The sequence below is a fragment of the Aquarana catesbeiana genome, linkage group LG04 (assembly GCF_042186555.1).
Source record: "Aquarana catesbeiana isolate 2022-GZ linkage group LG04, ASM4218655v1, whole genome shotgun sequence".
Lineage (NCBI taxonomy): Eukaryota > Metazoa > Chordata > Amphibia > Anura > Ranidae > Aquarana > Aquarana catesbeiana.
In genome coordinates, this window is record NC_133327.1 from 313,579,396 (window position 1) to 313,598,638 (window position 19,243).

General features: G+C 46.0%; 1 protein-coding gene across 7 annotated transcripts in view; it reads left to right on the forward strand.

The window, feature by feature from the left end:
* Positions 1–19,243, forward strand: part of SENP6 (SUMO specific peptidase 6) — a 172,576-nt gene that overhangs the window by 121,601 nt on the left and 31,732 nt on the right. For all 7 annotated transcript variants that reach the window (XM_073626821.1, XM_073626822.1, XM_073626823.1 and 4 more), the window contains one exon: positions 10,063–10,478. In XM_073626821.1, the coding sequence (XP_073482922.1) occupies positions 10,063–10,478 (416 nt within the window). The remainder of the gene's footprint in view (positions 1–10,062; positions 10,479–19,243) is intronic.

The window sequence follows — 19,243 nt, forward strand, 5'->3', positions numbered from 1 at the left end:
TTTCCTTCCACTAAACAATTATGTGCCACTTTGTTTACCGTCTATCACCTAAAAGCCCAATAAAATACATTTACGTTTTTGGTTGTAACAAATTTTGGAAAATGTCAAGGGGTATGAATACTTTTTCAAGGCACTGTACTGAATACAGTGCTACCCTCATTTAACCAAACTTTGCATGTCAGTGACAAAGATGGTCAGATTGCCATTTTAACTGCTTCAGATCCGCGCTATAGCCGAATGACAGGAGGGCGTAAATAGACGTCCTCCCATGATCAAGCGTCCAGCTCCCCCCCCACCCCCCCACCCCCCCGATCCATCCCCACCCCTTACCACGTGATCATCTGTCAGCCAATGACAGCTGATCATGTGATCTAAAAAAGCCGATCACCGGCGGCTTTCAGAGGGTCATCGGTCCCGATCAAGGAGAGCAGCCGCCAGCTCATCTGTGCCCACTTGTGCCATCTGCAAGCACCACCTACCAGTGCCGACCAGCGCCACCTACCACTGCCCACGGTGCCACCTATCAATGTCACCAATCAGTGCTACCCATCAGTGTCACCTACCAGTGCCACCTTATCTGTGCCTACCAGTGCCCATCAGTGCAGCCTACCAGTGCCCATCAGTGTTGCCTCATCAGCGCATATCAATGAAAGAGGAAAAATTAACTGTTTGCAAAATTTTATAACAAACTATGAAACATGATTTTTTTTAATTTTCCGTCTTTTTTTTGTTTGTTTAGCAAAAAATAAAAACCCCAGTGGTGATTAAATGCCACCAAAATAAATGCTCTATTTGTGTGAAAAAAATGATAAAAATTTAATTTGGGTGCAGTGTTGCATGACCAATTGTGATTCAAAGAGTGACAGCGCTAAATGCTGAAAATTGATCTGGGCAGGAGGGGGGTTTAAGTGCCCAGTGAGCAAGTGGTTAAATTTGTGGTGAAGAAATGATACATTTCATATAATCCCCTACTAGAACACAGCTTAGTGCTCAATAAAATTGAGCAATGAAGGCCATGAAATGTTCTTCATTAGCTGGACTGAAATTCATGAAAAGTGCTACTTCTGGGCTGAATCCTCACACTGTAAACATACTAAACAATTTCCTTTCCTGCAGCCCTTGATTTAAAATTCAGCAGTTGATTAGGCCGTATATTTACAAAAAAAAACTTCGCTCTGGCCCAGTTAGTAAAGTGATATAGCAATTAGACCCTTTTCACACTGCAGTGCCTTGCCGTTGGTGCTAAAGCGCCATTTGTTTTTGCGGTGTTTTTGCAGCGCTTTTCAGACGCTAGCGGGAAGTTTTTTTCTTTTTTAAGGTCCCACGACAATGGGACCTTAAAAAAACCTGAAAAGTCCAATTTCGTGGTGCTTTCAAAGCGCCTTTAAGGCGATTATGAAGTGTTGCCCATTCATTTCAATAGGCAGGGGCGCTTTGGGAGCTCTATTAATAGCATCCCGCAAGCACACCGCCCCTGTGTGAAAGCACACATGGCAGAGAATGAGAGGCAGTTTTCAGGCGCTTTACAGGTGCTATTTCTAGCACTAAAACTCCTGAAAATTGCCTCAGTGTGAAAGGGGTCTTAAAGTAAAACTCCAGCCATACAGCTAAACATGTCATTGACTGTTATGAGAACTGTTGACGATTTGTAATTTTGTTTGGTTCCTTTTAAAATTCACACCCACCTGACACCACTATTCAGAATTTGCAGATTAGCACCTTGCTGCTTCACCTACACACTCCTCAATGGACTATAAATTGGGTTTATCCCATTAGTGAGCCTGCCTTCTGGAGCAACAGTACTTTCATTCTTGTCCATTAAAGCATTTGTTAACCCAAAAAAAAAATAAAAAACAGATCCTGTTCACTTAAAGCTGGGGTCCTCAAACTACGGCCCGCGGGCCGAATCCGGCCCTCCAGCGTTTTTTATCCGGCCCGCGGACTGCCCCTTTAACATCGCAGCACTCCCCCTGCCCTCTGCTACTTTTATCACACAGGACGGGAAACATGACAGGTCTGGACAAAGGACCTTTTGTGTTAAGAAGCAGGTGATTGATTACTAGGCATCGGGGCGGTCCCAGGAATCGATCACCTGCCTTTCACTTGCAAAGTCCCGCCCTTTGTCCGGACCTACCATGCTTCGTGTCTTGTGTGATACAGGTAACAGAGGGGAGTGGGAGTGCTGTGATATTATAGAAGGGGCGGCAGTGTAATATCGATGAGGGGAGTCTGTGATGGGGGGGGGGGGGGGCATCTGTGATAGGAGGCAGTCTGATATGGGGGGGGACTGTGATGGCGGAGTCTGTTATGGGGGATCTGTGATGGGGGGGTCTGTGATGGGGGGATCTGTGATATGGGGGGGATCTGTGATATGGGGGGGATCTGTGATATGGGGGATCTGTGATATGGGGGGATCTGTGATGGGGGAGTCTGATATGGGGGGATCTTTGATGGGGGGCTCTGTGATGTGATGGGGGGGATCTGTGATGGGGGAGTCTGATATGGGGGGGGATCTGTGATATGGGGGGATCTGTGATGGGGGAGTCTGATATGGGGGGATCTTTGATGGGGGGCTCTGTGATATGGGGGAGTCTGTGATGTGATGGGGGAGTCTGATATGGGGGGATCTGTGATATGGGGGGCTCTGTTATGGGGGATCTGTGATGGGAATCTGTGATGGGGGAGTCTGATATGGGGGGGATCTGTGATATGGGGGGATCTGTGATATGAGGGGGATCTGTAATATGGGGGGATCTGTGATATGGGGGGATCTGTGATATGGGGGGATCTGTGATATGGGGGGATCTGTGATATGGGGGAGTCTGTGATATGGGGGAGTCTGTGATATGGGGGGAGTCTGTGATATGGGATCTGTGATATGGGGGATCTGTGATATGGGGGGGGATCTGTGATATGGGGGGGGGATCTGTGATGGCGGAGTCTGTTATGGGGAAAGTCTGTGATGGGGCGTCTGTTATGGGGGTATCTGTGATGGGGGAAGTATGTGATATGGGGGAGTCTGTTATGTGGGGCTTTGTGATGGAGAGGAGTTTGTGATGGGGGGATCTCTCGTGGGGGGGGCTTTGTTATGGGGTGAGTCTGTGATGGGGAGGGGGGGTCTGTGATTGGGAGTGGTTCTGTAATGAGGGGAGTCTGTGAAATACTGATAAGTTCATATTGATTACAATTGTTCTTTATTTTAAATATTGTACTATTTTTTCCTGTGTTTTTCTTTTTTTTTTTTGCACTACAAATAAGATGTGTGCATAGGAATTAGTTCATATTTTTTTTAAACTATAGTGCGGCCCCCCAACAGTCTGAGGGACCGTGAACTGGCCCCCTGTCTAAAAAGTTTGAGGACCCCTGACTTAAAGCATGTTATACAGCACAGTGCTTGTGCTGTGTCATTTGCCCCCCTGTAACACCTAAAAAAAAACCTGGCTGATCCTGCCTGGCTATACCCTCCCCCCTGTAAATTGACCATGCTTTATCATGGCTGCTGAGCGCTGACACCGTGGTCAGTTTACGTGCCTCCGTCATCTGCAGCCCTGCTCTCTGTCTCCTATGTCCTCTTCCCCCCTCCCCTTCCTGCCTGTCTGCTTGTGTCAGCTCTCATTATAAATATATAATGCTCCCATCCCCTCTGTATTGTAAAAATAAGTTCCCCTGTGTCTGTGTTATATAATAAATATGCTTAACTGTACAGATAACACAGCGGCTCCCTGCCATCACGTGGCTCCTCTGCTCGCTCGCTCTCCTCCCAGCTGATATAAGCGGTAGTGCTTGGCCCCGCCCACTGGAACTGTCAGCCTGGCAGAGGAGAGGAGGCACCTGAGCGCTGGGTGCCGATGTGTTGTCAGTACAGATAAGCATATTTTTTATATAACACAGGCACAGGGGAACTTATGGTTATAATATAGAGGGGATGGGAGAGACAAGGAATTCAGATACAGTTTGGGTCATACTGTCGTCTACAGGAGATATGAACACTGGGAAAAAGAAATTTCAAAACCAGCCCCCAGTGTAACCCATTCTCTACCCAGCATGCCTTAGATTTTTGCTAATAGCCTAGGGGATGGACATCTTTTCTAAATGTCTTTCTTTTTTGTGCCAGTTTTTTTTTTTTTTTGCCTTCTTTATCCATTGACTTTTTTGGCCGTAGAGACCATAGCAACTATCCAGATCAGCGTTTCTTCAGCCTGACTTTGGAGGCCTTATCCAGACATTGCTGGTCTGGGTGATTTGGACTAGCCTGGAATGTGACCTTCAGGCGTTATGCTTTGCATTGTTGTACTTTCTAGACCTGAATGTACTGGTAAAAGATAGCCACCGAGGGCTTTCAATGTCCAGAGCCATCACATAGTCCTCAGTGTGAGACCCTAACTCTGAAGTCTTTCTGAGTAAGGCCAATTGAGCTACAGCAACTGGAGCTACCTCACTATCCAGACTGTTGGGTGCCTTTCAGATTTCTCACCATCGTTTAACATGGTAAGGGTTAACACTGAGGGACTGAGCACTACATTCGTCTGCTGGGTGGAGTGTCGTCCTGCACTCTTTTTCCCACCCTTCAGCATGAGGTAAGCAGTATCCTGCTGCTGCCCCCGCTTGCAGGCACCATGTGAATCTCTGGTCTCTAGTCCATTTTCACTGCCCTCTTGCAGTGGCTTGGTCACCTCCAGCCATTTGACCTTCATCAACACCCGCAGTTATGAGTAAGCAAGGCCTTGCCTCGCACTTCGGGACTACTTGCATTACTGCTACGTGGGTATAAAATGTCTGTGCATAGTCACAGGGGGACAGTCCCGCTGCCACAGGTAACCCCAGGCCATAGTCCCCTTGCGGTTCTTGTGGTGCCTACTTTATATCCTCTGAAGAAACCAGTGCCTGTAATCTGGAACCCAGTACCCTTATAGTTTTATATGGTCTTTTTCATGTGAATCTTCCTCAGCTCTTTCGGGTGGGGCCAAGTCCCCTGCACTATCCTCAGAGACTATCGTATCCACTCTCTGACCTGGACTGTGCGCTCAACTCATCTTGCACATTGACTGCAGAGGTTCTAAAGGCTCTCCAGTCCCACCTGAGTCTGCTTGAAATGTTCCCCTTTGAGAGGGAATTTGTTAAACTAGTGTACTACTTTAAAAGGAACACCAGTAGTCAGGTTGAAGGTGTGCTTAGCTTTAAGGATTCTGCTGACAGGCCCTCCTCAAATCCCAGTGGCTGGTGTACCCTGCATCCTGTGTTGGCCCTGACCCTAATCTGTCAGCCTGTGCCAGGTTGGATTTGTTCCTCCAAAAGGATCTCACCTCCACCAGGATGGACCAGTTTCACAGAGTGGGTGGAGAAAATGTCTGGAGACTTTGGCCCCTTTCACACATGCTTTGTCCAATCGGGTACGCCTGTCCGTTTTTCAGGCGGACCTGACCGGACGCTCCATTTATCTCTATGAAGCGACGGATGTCAGCGGTGACATGTCCACTGACATCCGTGCTATCCGGTCCGCCAAATCCAGACAGATGGAGACCCTATTTTACATCCATCTATCGGATCGGATGAAAATGGACAGGCAGATCTGTTTTCATCCAATCTCCCATAGAGGACAGCGGGGCTCTGACAGGTCCGTCTCCGCACAGTGAGCGGAGACGGACCTGTCATCCGCCTTCTCAGCGGAGATCAACGGATCGATCCCTGCACTTAATAGTGCATGTCCCATCATGCTTTTTAAAATATTGATTTTGGCTACTGGAGTAAACGGCATGCTGGCTGGTCTCCTGTAGACTTGGCATTAAAGCTGGCCATAAATGGATCGAATTTTAGGATCAGCAGAGACCGGCTGAGATTCGGTCCATCTCTTGGCAGGCTGATTGTACCCAAGTTGATCAGATTTTTAAAATGCAATTACCAGTGGCTATAGACACTAGCATTGATCCTTGTGTTCTCCTGGCCGGGACAGCTCCCCGCCAAGAGAAAAAAAAAAGCTCATGGATCCCTTTTCTACATAGGACTTCCTGGCCTACAACCCTCTTTGGTCTGATTTTCGATGTGCTCTTTCTTCCTGTATCAAGGCCAAGGATTACAATGTTGTCTGTTTTACAAGCTGAGAAGTCTTTCTTCTGTCGCCTCCTCAAAAGAACTGGTCTTGGAACCAGTTGACTTCTTTGACACATTTAGTGCTGGAATAGGTCACATTTCCACTGTTCAGTACCCCTTATGTGTTTCTTTCCTCCCCATGTGTGTTCTATAAGTGCCCCTGCACTTCCTGGTCCATCTCACTAAACATTTTGAATTATGTGACTACTCTACAGACTCTCACCAAGAGATCCACCAGCATCTCTAATGCCCTGACATTTACCAATTATGGTCAGGACTGTCCTTCCTTGCCAACTGACCCCTCTGATTTCTTCATCTTGCATTGGTCCTTCTCAACGGTCATAGGAACACCACTTGTGTTTTTTTTTTTTGTTTTTCACATCAGATTTTTTTACAAGTGGCTGTTTGAACCTCTGCTGATCCCTATTTCAGCTACATGGTGCTTCTACTGTAATTTGTTTGGGCCGTTAACTCTTTTTTGTTCTTTCCTGTGAGCTGCTATTTTGACTGTTTTAATTGCCACCCTTAGATTTATTGTTTGGGAAAGTCCTGTGGTCTAAGAATTGACTCCTGTGTCCTCTATAATTAAGGGGCGCAGGTCTCTCCCCTTTTCCTCTGTGACCTCCTTACTGCTTGCTAAAACTGGAGCCTCACAGAGTGGGCAGGGTTAGGAGTACACTGGGGATGTTTACCAGCAAAGCTTTTGCCAGCATTCAATCACCTGAAGGTAGCGGCATTTAATCCATGGTCTGTCAACTTCTGAACTATATTCCAAGATATGGAAATTCCATGTATGTCAAAATTCCTGTTTTACTTTTTGAGTGCATTAAGTGACACCGGTCCTGCACCTCTGTGTTTTTGTTCTAGGCCTTGGTGTAATAAAACGGAGGCATGCTGGGTTGAGGATTGGTTATACTGAGGGAATAGCTTATGATCTTATGATTTTTCTGTTTGTCAGTGTCCAGTCTTCCTGTAGGTAGCAGTATAACCCGACTGCATCTGAAATCTTGCATCTCCTGATTGACTTCAAGAAATAATTTAAGTTTAGGTTTGCTCTTGTGCGGTTTTCATGCGGCCGTGTTTGTGCGGGCACGACTGCCCATTCATTTGAATAGGAAATGCAGGCAAAAAGTTCCTTCCACCTTTTCTAAAATCGTAGGGGGCAAAAACCCACCATTTTTTCCAATGCGTGGGGGTGTGCATTTGATAAACAGCAGTGTGTTTTGCTGCAAATGCAGGAATGTGCGATTTACACACAGTCCTGCACCCGCAGAGATGTGAACTTAGGCTTATGGGAAGTACAAAAAATGTTATGTTCTCCAGCCCCTAATGTTTAAACTTTGTCAGATTGGTGGCACTTATCAGCGCAGTAGTGTTTGAATGGGTCACAGTTCTGGTGCTCCCTCCCAATTTCCAGTGTCTGTGCAATGGTACTTGCACACAGGTGATTTGTGTTTTCAGGCAATTTTGAAAAGTGTTTTTTGAATTTACAGTGCATCTGGAAAGTATTCACAGATCTTCACTTTTTCCACATTTTGTTAGGTTACAGCCTTATTCCAAAATGGATTAAATTCATTATTTTCCTCAAAATTCTACAAACAATACACAATAATGACAATGTGAAAGAATCTTGTTTAAAATCTTTGCAAATTTTTTTAAAAATAAAAAATGAAAAAACACATGTACATAAGTATTCACAGCCTTCGTCGTGACACTCAAAATTGAGCTCACATACATCCTGTTTCCACTGATCATCCTTGATGTTTCTACAACTTGATTGGAGTCCATCTGTGATGAATTCAATTGATTGGACATGATTTGGAAAGGTCTGATCAATATTTCTATCACACACATTCCTGGTAGAAATGGCTCTTAAAATGGTGGGTGCTGCAGCGATTACCAGTTGGGTCCTGGAAACATCAAACAAGCATACCTATTCACCAGTACACCATGGATTGGCAATTTTCGTCCAAAAAGTTTTAATGAAAAAGATCACATCACAAAGGAAGGCGCAATGTTTCGGAACCATGCAGGCATGTGATGATTTGGAAAGGCACACACCTGTCTATATAAGGACCTACAGTTAACAGTGCATGTCAGAGCACAAACCAAGCCATGAAGTCCAAAGAATTGTCTGTAGACCTCCGTGACAGGATTGTATCGAAGGAACAGATCTGGGGAAGGGTACAGAAAAATTTCTGTAGCATTGAAGGTCCCAATGAGCACACTGGGCTCCATCATCCCTAAATGGAAGATGTTTGGAACCACCAGGGGAAGATGGGCCTTAGTCAGGGAGAACCGATGGTGCCTCTGACAGAACTCCAGCGTTTGTGGAGAGAGGAGAACCTTCCAGAAGAACAACCATCTCTGTAGCACTCCGCCAATCAGGCCTGCATGGTAGAGTGATCAGACAGAAGCCATTCCTCAGTAAAAGGAACATAACAGCCACCTGGAGTTTGCTAAAAGGCATCTGAAGTGTTCTCAGACCATGAGAAACTAATTTCTCTGGTCTGATGAAACAAAGATTGAACTCTTTGCCCTGAATGGTAAGCATCATTTCTGGTGGAAATCAGGCAACGCTTATCACCTGGCCAATACTATCCCTACAGTGAAGCATGGTGGTGGCAGCATCATGCTGTGGGGATGTTTTTTAGCGACAGGAACTGGGAGACTAGTCAGGATCGAGGGAAAGATGAATGCAGCAATGTACAGAGACATCCTTGATGAAAACCTGCTCCAGAGCGCTGTTGACCTCAGACTGGGGCGAAGGTTTATATTCCAACAGGACAATGACCTTAAGCACACAGCTATGTGACAACTCCATGAATGTCCTTGAGTGGCCCAGACTTGAACCCAGTTAAACATCTCTGGAGTGATCTGAAAATGGCTGTGCACCTATCCAACCTGATGGAGCTTGAGAGATCCTGCAAAAAAGAATGGGGGAAACTGCCCAAAAATAGGTGTGCCATGCTTGTAGCATCATACCCAAAAAGACTTGAGGCTGTAATTGGTGCCAAAGGTGCTTCAACAAAGTATTGAGCAAAGGCTGTGAATACTTATGTACATGTGATTTTCTTTCCTTCTTTATGTTTAAAAAAAAAGGCAGAGATTTGAAACAAACTTTTTTCATGTTGTCATTATAAGGTATTGTTGGTAGAATTTTGAGGAAAAAAATCAATCTAATCCATTTTGGAATAAGGCTGTAACATAAAAGTGAAACGCTGTGAATACTTTCCGGATGCACAGTTAAGTTGAACTAAAACATATTGTTTTTGAATTCCGTTTATTTTTTTTTTCCATTTAGTTGTGTTTGCAGATAGTTCTGAATTTCTTTATTGGCTGTCTCAAAATTGTTAGGCTACTGAGACTAAAGGAGCCAGATGCAGGTCAACATTTTGGTGTATAAGCAGAAGTATAAAAGTTGAGAGATATTTGGTGAAATGCTTTAAAGAGGAGATCCAGCCAAAAAAAAAAAATGTAAAAGTCAGCAGCTACAAATACTGTAGCTGCTGACTTTTAATATTAGGGCACTTACCTGTCCAGGGAGCTTGTGATGTTGCCACCCCAGCCCATCTTCAGATCGACTCACCGGATGCTGCCGCCACCATTCCTGGTAAGGGAACCCAGCGGTGAAGCCTTTTGGCTTCACTGCTGGTTCCCTACTGCGCATGCGTGAAGCGCTCTGCGTTTTCTTATTTGCCTGGCGGCAGGGAAAGGATAAGGGGAGTCGAACTTCCGGGAGATTGGGCCACGGCCCGTCTCCCGGAAGTGGGGAAGGGGACCTGTCATAAACGGGTCCCCGTTCCCCCCTGAAAGGTGCCAAATGTGACACGGGGGGGGGGGGGGAGCCTAATAAGCGGAAGTTTCACTTTTGGGTTCCGCTTTAAAAACATAATCGCTATTACACAACCAAACGTAGACATTGAACCTGTGTAAAAAGGACCTCTTTTAATGACTTTTATCTTTGTTTTCTAGTGCCCACTGGTTTTTAGCTGTCATATGTTTTCCTGGTCTAGAAGAACCTGTGTATTATCCAAACTCTTTCTACCAAGCTGGGACTTTGCAGCCTGCATCGCAGGCAGATGACAGCAGAACCTCTGCCATCCCAGGAGATTCACAGGCTTGCCTGCAAGGTTCTTCTGCCAAGTCAACTGCAAAGAAATTATCCAAGAAACAAAACCTTGCTCCAAATGACACAAGCTCTGGGACTGTTGAAAGTGACTCATCTGGGACAAGACGAGGTCAGTATGTTGGAAGGCACGCCCTTAGAAGAAATGAAGAACAACAGGAGACAACTGCAACTCTTAAGTCTCTCTTTCCACAAACAGACTCAGCTCCTACAATTGTAAATGGAATAACACATGAATGTAAAACACCATTAAAGCATCTTGGTAAGTATACAGTGATGCAGAGTACTCTTGTGAGAAGACTCAAATGGAAAGTGGAATTGTCTATTAGATCAGGGCTTGGCAAAATTGCTTTGAATCAAGAAGCCAGCTAAAAAAAGTTAGGAGCCAGTTTTTTTTTTTTTTTTACATTAACAAAGCTTTTTCTTTATCATACAAAAAAGGGACACAAAGCACCATAGTAATTACTATGTGGGTTTTAGGCCACCTTCATGTGATGAACACTGGCACACCCTAAACAGGAAGTGGCCTCCCTATATAACCCCTCCCATACCTGGAGCACCTCAGTTTTTTTGCCAGTGTCTAAGGTGTTGGTCACGAGTGAAGATGTGCTCTGAAGAGCTCCGCTGGAGGGATCCTTGCTGGATTTAAACAGCCTCCATAGACCAGATCAATCCAAAGTGCCACTGAAGCCAAGGTGGATGGTACCCGGGTTTCGTATACGAGGCACAAGGTTTTGCTTGTAACGCCTCTCCTTGCAGGGCTGGACCCCGGGACCCAGGGCTTTTTGGTCATGCTTACATTACCTAAAACTTTTCCTGGCGGGGTGCTAATACAGGTCCAAGGGAGTGGAACCCCGATAAAAAGGGACCCGGTCCTTGAAGGTTGCCAATGCAGCCCGCTGTGATGGGTGAAGTTTGGATCTGTCTGACGTCAGCAGTATCCTGCGGCAAGGTTAAGGTAAGGGTAGAAGCCTAGGAACTGTAAAAAGTCCACCTATGGTTTTTTCTTCCGTGAGTAAAATGTCATGCCTTAAAGTCTCCACTAGAGGGAGCAAATGTGCATACCTTTAACGTTGCCTCTCAGTCGGTTCTGTGAATGCCTAAGAGCAGATGTGTGGTTTCATTCATGCAGCTCGTCAGGGGATTCCTATCAGGAAAGAAGTAATGTATTCTTCCCCCTGAGGGAAGGGGCTAGCAGGTACATCAGATGTACTTACCCCCCCCCCCCCCTACCCCCTTCTCGGGTGGTGCGGTGGCTTCCCATATATTTTGTATGTGTATCGTGTTTTTTCTGTGTCACAGCGGTGTATGATCCAGCCACCCCACGCACTGGGTCTGCCGACTGGCAAGACCCGACCGCCGCTCGCGCGTGTGGGGTGTGTGTGTGTGATGTGGGGAGGGGGCGTGGCTTAAGCACGGCGCCGTGTGCAGGACGTAGTGTTCACAAGGCACACGGCGCAAGCGCTGGAGACAGAGTTTGCAGATACAAACGGTGCTTTCTTCGGCAGCACATACACAAAAAGATACAACTCTTCTCAGCGAAAGAGCTGGAGATACAGCTGCAGATCACAAAGGACACAGGAACGGTAGGGTCACATAAGGTGCTGCATACAGGCATTTTCCCAGTAAAGGAAATACTTTTTACTCAGCACCAAGCTGAACTCTATTAGCAGCATTGTATGCTAGACTATTGCTCAGCAAGTAGAGTATTTACTTATGCCTATGCTTTTATGCTTAGCACTATGGCTCCCAAAAAAGACACCACAAAGAAGGTACCAAAAATTTCACTCCCAGGCGCTGGGAACTCCAGTTGTGCTTCCACACTGTCATCCTATCCTGAAATATCAGATGTGGCAAGCCAGGGCGAGTCATTTGAACCAATTGGTGGTGCAGCTGCTTTTCACATCTCAGCCCCTGTATACTTGACTGAAGATGCATTTCCTCCACCCTGCTGGGCCTAGAAGGAAGATTAGCAGCTTTAATCGCATCCTCCATCCATGAGGATAGGAAGCGTGTTAGATCCCCCTCTCCCACCTTAGACCCTTTACCAAGAGGACAGTGGGTAGAGGATGAGAGGATTAGGTGTTACCCTCAGGCGATCAGGAGGAAAAACAAACCGATTACTCCTCAGGAGACAATGGTGGATGAATCTTTTTCAGTCTCGCTAGCTGAGAAATTGCTGGTACAATCTCTTACGGAGATGGTTCATTCCACTTTCAGGCTACCCCTAATGGAGTCGGCTGAAAGTTCTGTTTCTTCTTTATGTTCCTTAAAACCTTCACAGCCTTTGCATGCGTTTCCTGTCCATGCATTACTAGAAAAGCTTATTTATGCTGAATGGGATCACCCAGATAAGCATTTTCTCCCTCCAAAGAGATTGACAGCACTCTATCCCATGGAGGAGAAGTTCACCTAAAAATGGAATGTACCAGCAGTTGACGCTGCGATTTCCAGTGTTAATAAAAGTCTAACTTGTCCAGTAGAGAATGCACAAATACTTAAGGATCCAACAGTTAAAAGGTTGGAATTCCTGTTAAAATCCTTTTTCCTTGACAGGTGCCGTTACTCAGCCTGCAGTCGCTGCAATAGGCATCTGTCAGTCCCTAAAGGACCAGTTTAGACAGGCCCTTAAGGAGGTTCCTGCACAAGCCAGGGATTTGGCCGAACTACCAAAAGCATGTTTTACCATCGACGCCATGAAAGATTCTATTCACCAGGCGTCCCGCCTTGCGCTTGTGCTAGTACACATGCGTAGGATCCTGTGGTTAAAAAATTGGTCAGCTGACGTACCATGCAAAAGGCTCCTGACTGGTTTTCCTTTTCATGGGGATCGGCTATTTGGGGATAATTTGGACAAATACATCCAAATTATTTTTAGTGGGAAAAGTACTCTTTTGCCAGTCAAAAGAAAGTATAAACGCCCTTCATTTAAGCGGACTCTTTCTCTTGCGCCAGGGGCATCCGCCTTTAGGCAGTGCAGGCGGCCTCCGCCGTCAGACTCTATAGGATAGCCTCAGGGTCAGGCCCAAGCACAAAAGAAGTCCTTGGGGTGGAAACCTGCAAAGCAGAATTCTAAAGCCTCATTATGAAGGGCTACCCCCCCCCCCCCTCACCAGAGTGGGGGGAAGACTTCTGCAATACTCAGAAGTCTGGCAAGAGGAAATTTAGGACAGATGGATCATCTCCACGGTGTCTCTAGGATACAAACTAGAATTTCGAGAGTTTCCACCATCTCGTTTTCTGAGGTAAAACGTTCCCAAAGATCCAGGGAAAAGCCAATCTCTGTTTCGGGCACTAGAACGATTACTGGCTCCGGTCATACAAATCCACAGACGAGCAAGGTTTGGGGTTTTATTCAAACCTCTTTATGGTACCAAACCTAATGGTGATGTCCGACTCATTCTAGATCTTAAAAAATCTAAATCAGTTCCTGAAGATCCGCTCCTTTCGCATTAAGTCAATCAGGTCAGTGGTTTCTATCCTACAAGGAGGAGAACTTCTCCCGTTTATCGACATCAGGGATGCATATCTGCATGTCCCTATATTTCCCACCCAGGGTTTCTGCGGTTCAAGGTAGAACAGCAACATTTTCAGTTTGTAGCCTTGCCCTTCAGGCTAGCTACAGCCCCCTGGGTGTTTACAAAAGTTCTGGCCCCACCTCTAGCAAGGGCACAGGACATAACAGTCTTGGCCTACCTAGACGATCTATTGCTAATAGACCAGTCGGTGGTTCGTTTGGAGCAAAGCGTGCGCATTACAACCAAATACCTGATCTGGGTTAAATTCTCAAACTAGACAAGTCTTTCTTAAAACCGCTAAAAAAAGGCTCAAGTACTTGGGTCTGATCATAGGCACAGCCCAGAAAAAAGTGTTCTTGCCTCAGGCAAAGATCGACTCCATAAGAGAGAGAGCTGGTGCGGATGGTCAGGTCGAAAGGAGATCCCTCCATTTGCCTTTGCATGAGGTTGTTAGGAAAGATGGTGGCTTCATTCATAGTGGTTCCCTATGCCCAGTTCCATTCAAGACTGTTGCAAAACAATATCCTGTCTGCTTGGAACAAAATGATTCAAGCTTTAGATTCACCAATGCGGCTGTCCCCAAAGGTGTTCCAGAGCCTCAGTTGGTGCTCAGTATCCGGGAATCTGCAGAAGGAAAAACCTTTATACCAGTTACCTGGAAAGTGGTAACGACAGATGCCAACCTTTCAGGTTGGGGAGCAGTACTGGAAAAGACAACTGTCCAGGGACAGTTGTCCAGAACCGAAAAAGCCTTGCCCATCAACATCCTAGAGATTCGGGCAGCGCGTCTGGCTCTGAAGCCCTGAACATTTAGGTTACGAGATTGTCCTGTCAGGAACCAATCCGACAATGCCACAGCTGTGGCTTATATCAATGGCCAAGGGGGCACTAACGGGTCACACAGCTCAGAGAGTGGTGGCCCATATTCTAGCTTGGGTGGAAAAGGATGTTCCTTGCCTATCGACAGTCTTCATTCCAGGAATAGAGAATTGGCACGCGGACTACGTGAGTCACCAGCAGTTGTTCCCGGGGAAGTGGTCCCTTTACCCCAAAATTCTTTCTGGCTATATGCCGAAGATGGGGGATCCCGAACGTAGATCTTTTGGCGTCCAGGTTCAACATGTAGTTGGTCAACTTTATGTCAAGGACAAGGGATCCACTCGCATGCAAGACAGATGCGTGGTGACCCCTTGGGATCTGTTTTTACTGAGTTAGGCTTTATTCCCTATTCAGTTGTTGCCATGGCTTCTTTGCAGGATCAAGCTGGAAAGAAAGCCGGTAATCATTATAGCCCCAGCATGGCCCAGAAGGTCCTGGTATGCAGAAATCGTAAAGATGGCGGTGGAGAATCCATGGTCCCTTCCACTACGGCCAGACCTACTCTCACAGGGGCCGATATTCCACCCTATCTTACAAACTGTAAGTTTGACAGTTTGGCTATTGAAGCCCGCATTCTGAAGAGATGTAGTCTATCCGGGTCAGTGATTTCTACCTTCATTAATGAAGCCGGCTGCCAGAGTTATATATTATTCTGGAGGGCTTATGTTTCCTGATGTGAATCCAAGGGTTGCCACCCTCAGAAATATAACATAGGTAGAATTCTTGTTTTTGTTCTACAAGTACAAATGAAGCTGGCCTTGAGTACTATTAAGGGCCAAGTCTCAGCTTTATCGGTCTTATTTCAAAGACTGCTTGCTTCGCATTCTTTGGTCCGGGGTTTTTATACAAGGGGTAATGCGGCTTATTCTGCCAGTTAGACCACCCTTGAACCCTTGAGACTTGAACTTTTTGTCGATATTGCAAAAACAGCCCTTTGAACCGTTACAGCATACTCCCTTGGTCCTTCTGACAAGGGAAATAGTGTTTTGGGTTGCTATACCCTCTGCAAAAGGGTATCGGAGTTGGCCGCTCTTTCCTGTAAAGAAGCCATATTTAATTATTAAGGTGGTTTTAGGTTTTCACCTTAACCAAGATATTGTCCTACCGTCGTTTTTTTTCCAAAACCAGGCCCTAGGGTAGAGAACTCACTACATTGTCTTGATGTAGTGAGAGCATTCAAGGTCTATTTAAAGACAACTGCTTAGGTCTGTTTTATTATGCTGCCAGAGGGTCCTATGAAGGGACAGGCAGCATCGAAAGCCACTATTGCTAAGTGGATTTGGCAAGTTATAATCCAGGCCTAATGGTTAAAAGGTAAGATTTCACCTTTTCATGTCAAAGCGCACTCTACTAGAGCAGTTAGTGCTTCTGGGGCAGTGCGTCACCAATCCTTCATGGCTCAGATCTGCAAGGCCGCAACTTGGTCTGCAGTCCATAAATTTACCAGATTTTATCAAGTAGATGTAAAAAAGGGCATGAGGATATCACCTTTGGGCACAGTGTGCTGCAGGCAGCAGTATTGGTCCTCAAGTCTGTTGGCGGTCTACGGGTTGTGTCTCCCTCCCCTCAAATAGCATTGCTATGGGACGTCCCACATATTAATTACTATGGTGCTCTGTGTCCCATGATGAACGATAAAGAAAATAGGATTTTTATAACAGCTTACCTGTAAAATCCTTTTCTTGGAGTACATCACAGGACACAGAGCTTCCCTCTCCTCTTCTTCTGGGGTATATGTTTGCTACAAAAACTGAGGTGCTCCCGGTAAGGGAGAGGTTATATAGGGAAGCAACTTCCTGTTTAGGGTGTGCCGGTGTCCATCACCTGAAAGTGGCCTATAACCCACATAGTAATTATTATGGTGCTCTGTGTCCCGTGATGTACTCCAAGAAAAGGATTTTACAGGTAAGCTGTTTTAAAAAATCCTATTATTTTCAATGACTAAACCCCTTCTCTTATGTAGCCCTGATGTGTATCTTTACAGATGCGCAATGCAGGGTACTCACCTCTGCCATTACAAGAGCGCACTCTCTCTGATTCAAATGCAATGAATACATTCTCACCAATTTCTAGGGTGCCCAGCTCGATGCCATGACAATGGGGTAGATAGCACACCTGCAACGTCTGAATCCAGGAGAGATTTTGCTGTGGCACTCCAGCCGCTGATACCCACTCTCTCTGAAGCTCTCAGATTCAAACATCACACATGTGCTGTGCACCATCTACCCCAGTGCCATGATGCTGAGCTCATCACCTGAAATCTGGGGATAAATAGGAAAGCATGCATGTGCTCCTTCATGTATGGATGCTGCCATTGCTGAGCTCCTTTTGAAAATGCTAGTTGCTAGGCTTCCTGTGCCCTGAACACACAGAGTGAAGGCAGTCTGGCTCCTGGGGATAACCCTGAATGACCAAAGCAGTAATTGCAGCCTCCATGTTTCCGTACAGCAGGTTTCCTGTGGTGGATGTTGGGTTAAGTTGTTGCTATGTGAACAGGCTGGCTGTGTCCAGTGAGCGCCCGGGCCAGACATGCCAGCAGGCAGGGGATTACCTCCTCACACTCCTCTCAGTCGCTGGCTCGGCTCTCCAGTGTCTCTATGAACTGCTCCGAGCTCAGCCTCTACTCCAGCCAGTGGAGTAGGGCACTCTGGTGCCAGGAAACCACTGACTCTGGAGCCCCCACATCCCTGAGCCGAGCCGCCACCTCCCTCAGCTGGGCCTGCTCCAGCAATACCTTGGTGAGGGTAGCAGCCGTAGCGAGACCGACGGGGATCTCCAGCTGAACTGCACTCTGCTGGCTGCTCGCTCCTCCCGCAATGTCAGTGGCTGCCGTGCCGCTGTCTTCCTGCCCTATCCCCGGGTCGTCTTCATCCCTGCTGCTGCCATTAATAGAGTTCCCCATAATTTACCAGTGCTCTGTTGTGACCAGAGGGCCTACTCCACCTTCTAAGCCAAGACCAGCACCCAGCCTGCCCTGTAATTGCAGCTGAGGAGCCTGTCACTGACTAAAGCCCAAGTGCCACGATGCAATTTCTAGTGGACCTGGTGCCTAAGATTTGTTGAGCCCTGGTCTATTAGATCACAAACTATTTTTTGGGACAGTAAAGCTAACCCTTTATTCTGTGACTGATGTACCCTTTTGCTCGAGCATGTTTGTTAATTGGAGAATGAGAAGGGAAGCTTTCATTTCAGGTTTCTCGTGTTATTATTTTAAAGATTCCCTTTAGTATCCCTGTACAGCATACACAATGAAAGTAGTAAACTGGTTTCTTCATCGTCCATTGAGTAACCCAGGAATTCAAAAACAGTCACAATTTTACAACTTTGACATGTGTTAATAATATTATCAGAGGAAATCTGACCCAAAATAGTGTTAACAATAATATATATTTTTAAAATTTAGCTGTATATTTCTTGCCATTACCATAATTTACCACCAAAGAACATCCCAAAATGCAGTGAGGGAAAAAGTATTTGATCCCCTGCTGATCTTGTACATTTGAGAGACAGAATAATAAAAAAATCCAGAAAAACACATTTCAAAAAAGTTATAAATCGATTTGCATTTTAATGAGTGAAATAAGTATCTATCAATCAGCAAGATTTCTGGCTCCCAGGTGTCTTCTATACAGGTAACAAGCTGCCTAAAGGGAGTACTCCTAATCTCAGCTTGTTGCCTGTATAAAAAACACCTATCCACAGAAGCAATCAATCAGATTCCAATCTCTCCACCATGGCCAAGACCAAAGAGCTGTCCAAGGATGTTAGAGACAAGATTGTAGACCTACACAAGGCTAGAATGAACTACAAGACCATCGCCAAGCAGCTTGGTGAGAAGATAACAACAGTTGGTGTGATTATTCGCAAACAGAAGGAACACAAAATAACGGTCAACCTTCCTCGGTCTGGGGATTCATGCAAGATCTCGCCTAGAGTTTCAGTGATCATGAGAACGGTGAGTAATCAGCCCAGAACTACATGGGAGAATCTGATCAATGATCTCAAGGCAGCTGGGACCATAGTCGCCAAGAAAACAATTAGTAACACACTATGACGTGAAGGACCGAAATCCTGCAGCGCCCACAAGGTCCCCCTGCTCAAGAAAGCACATGTACAGGCCCGTCTGAAGTTTGCTAATGTACATCTGAATGATTCAGAGGAGAACTGGATAAAAGTGTTGTGATCAGATGAGACCAAAATCGAGCTCTTTAGCAGCAACTCAACTAGCAGTGTTTGGAGGAGGAGGAATGCTGCCTATGACCCCAAGAACACCATCCCCACCGTCAAACATGGAGGTGGAAACATTATGCTTTGGGGGTGTTTTTCTGCTAAGGCAATGTACCGTCAAATCTTGGGTGAGAACCTCCTTCCCTCAGCCAGGGAATTGAAAATAGGTCATGGATGGATGGGTCTTCAAGCATGACAATGAACCAAAACACTAGGCCATGGCAACAAAGGTGTGGCTCAAGAAGAAGTACATTAAGGTCTTGAAGTGGCCTAGACTCGAGACCTTAATCCTATAGAAATAATGTTGAAGGAGCTGAAGCTTCGAGTTACTAAACGTGAGCCTTGAAACCTTAATGATTTGGAGTGGGACAAAATCCCTCTTGAGATGTGTTCAAACCTGGTG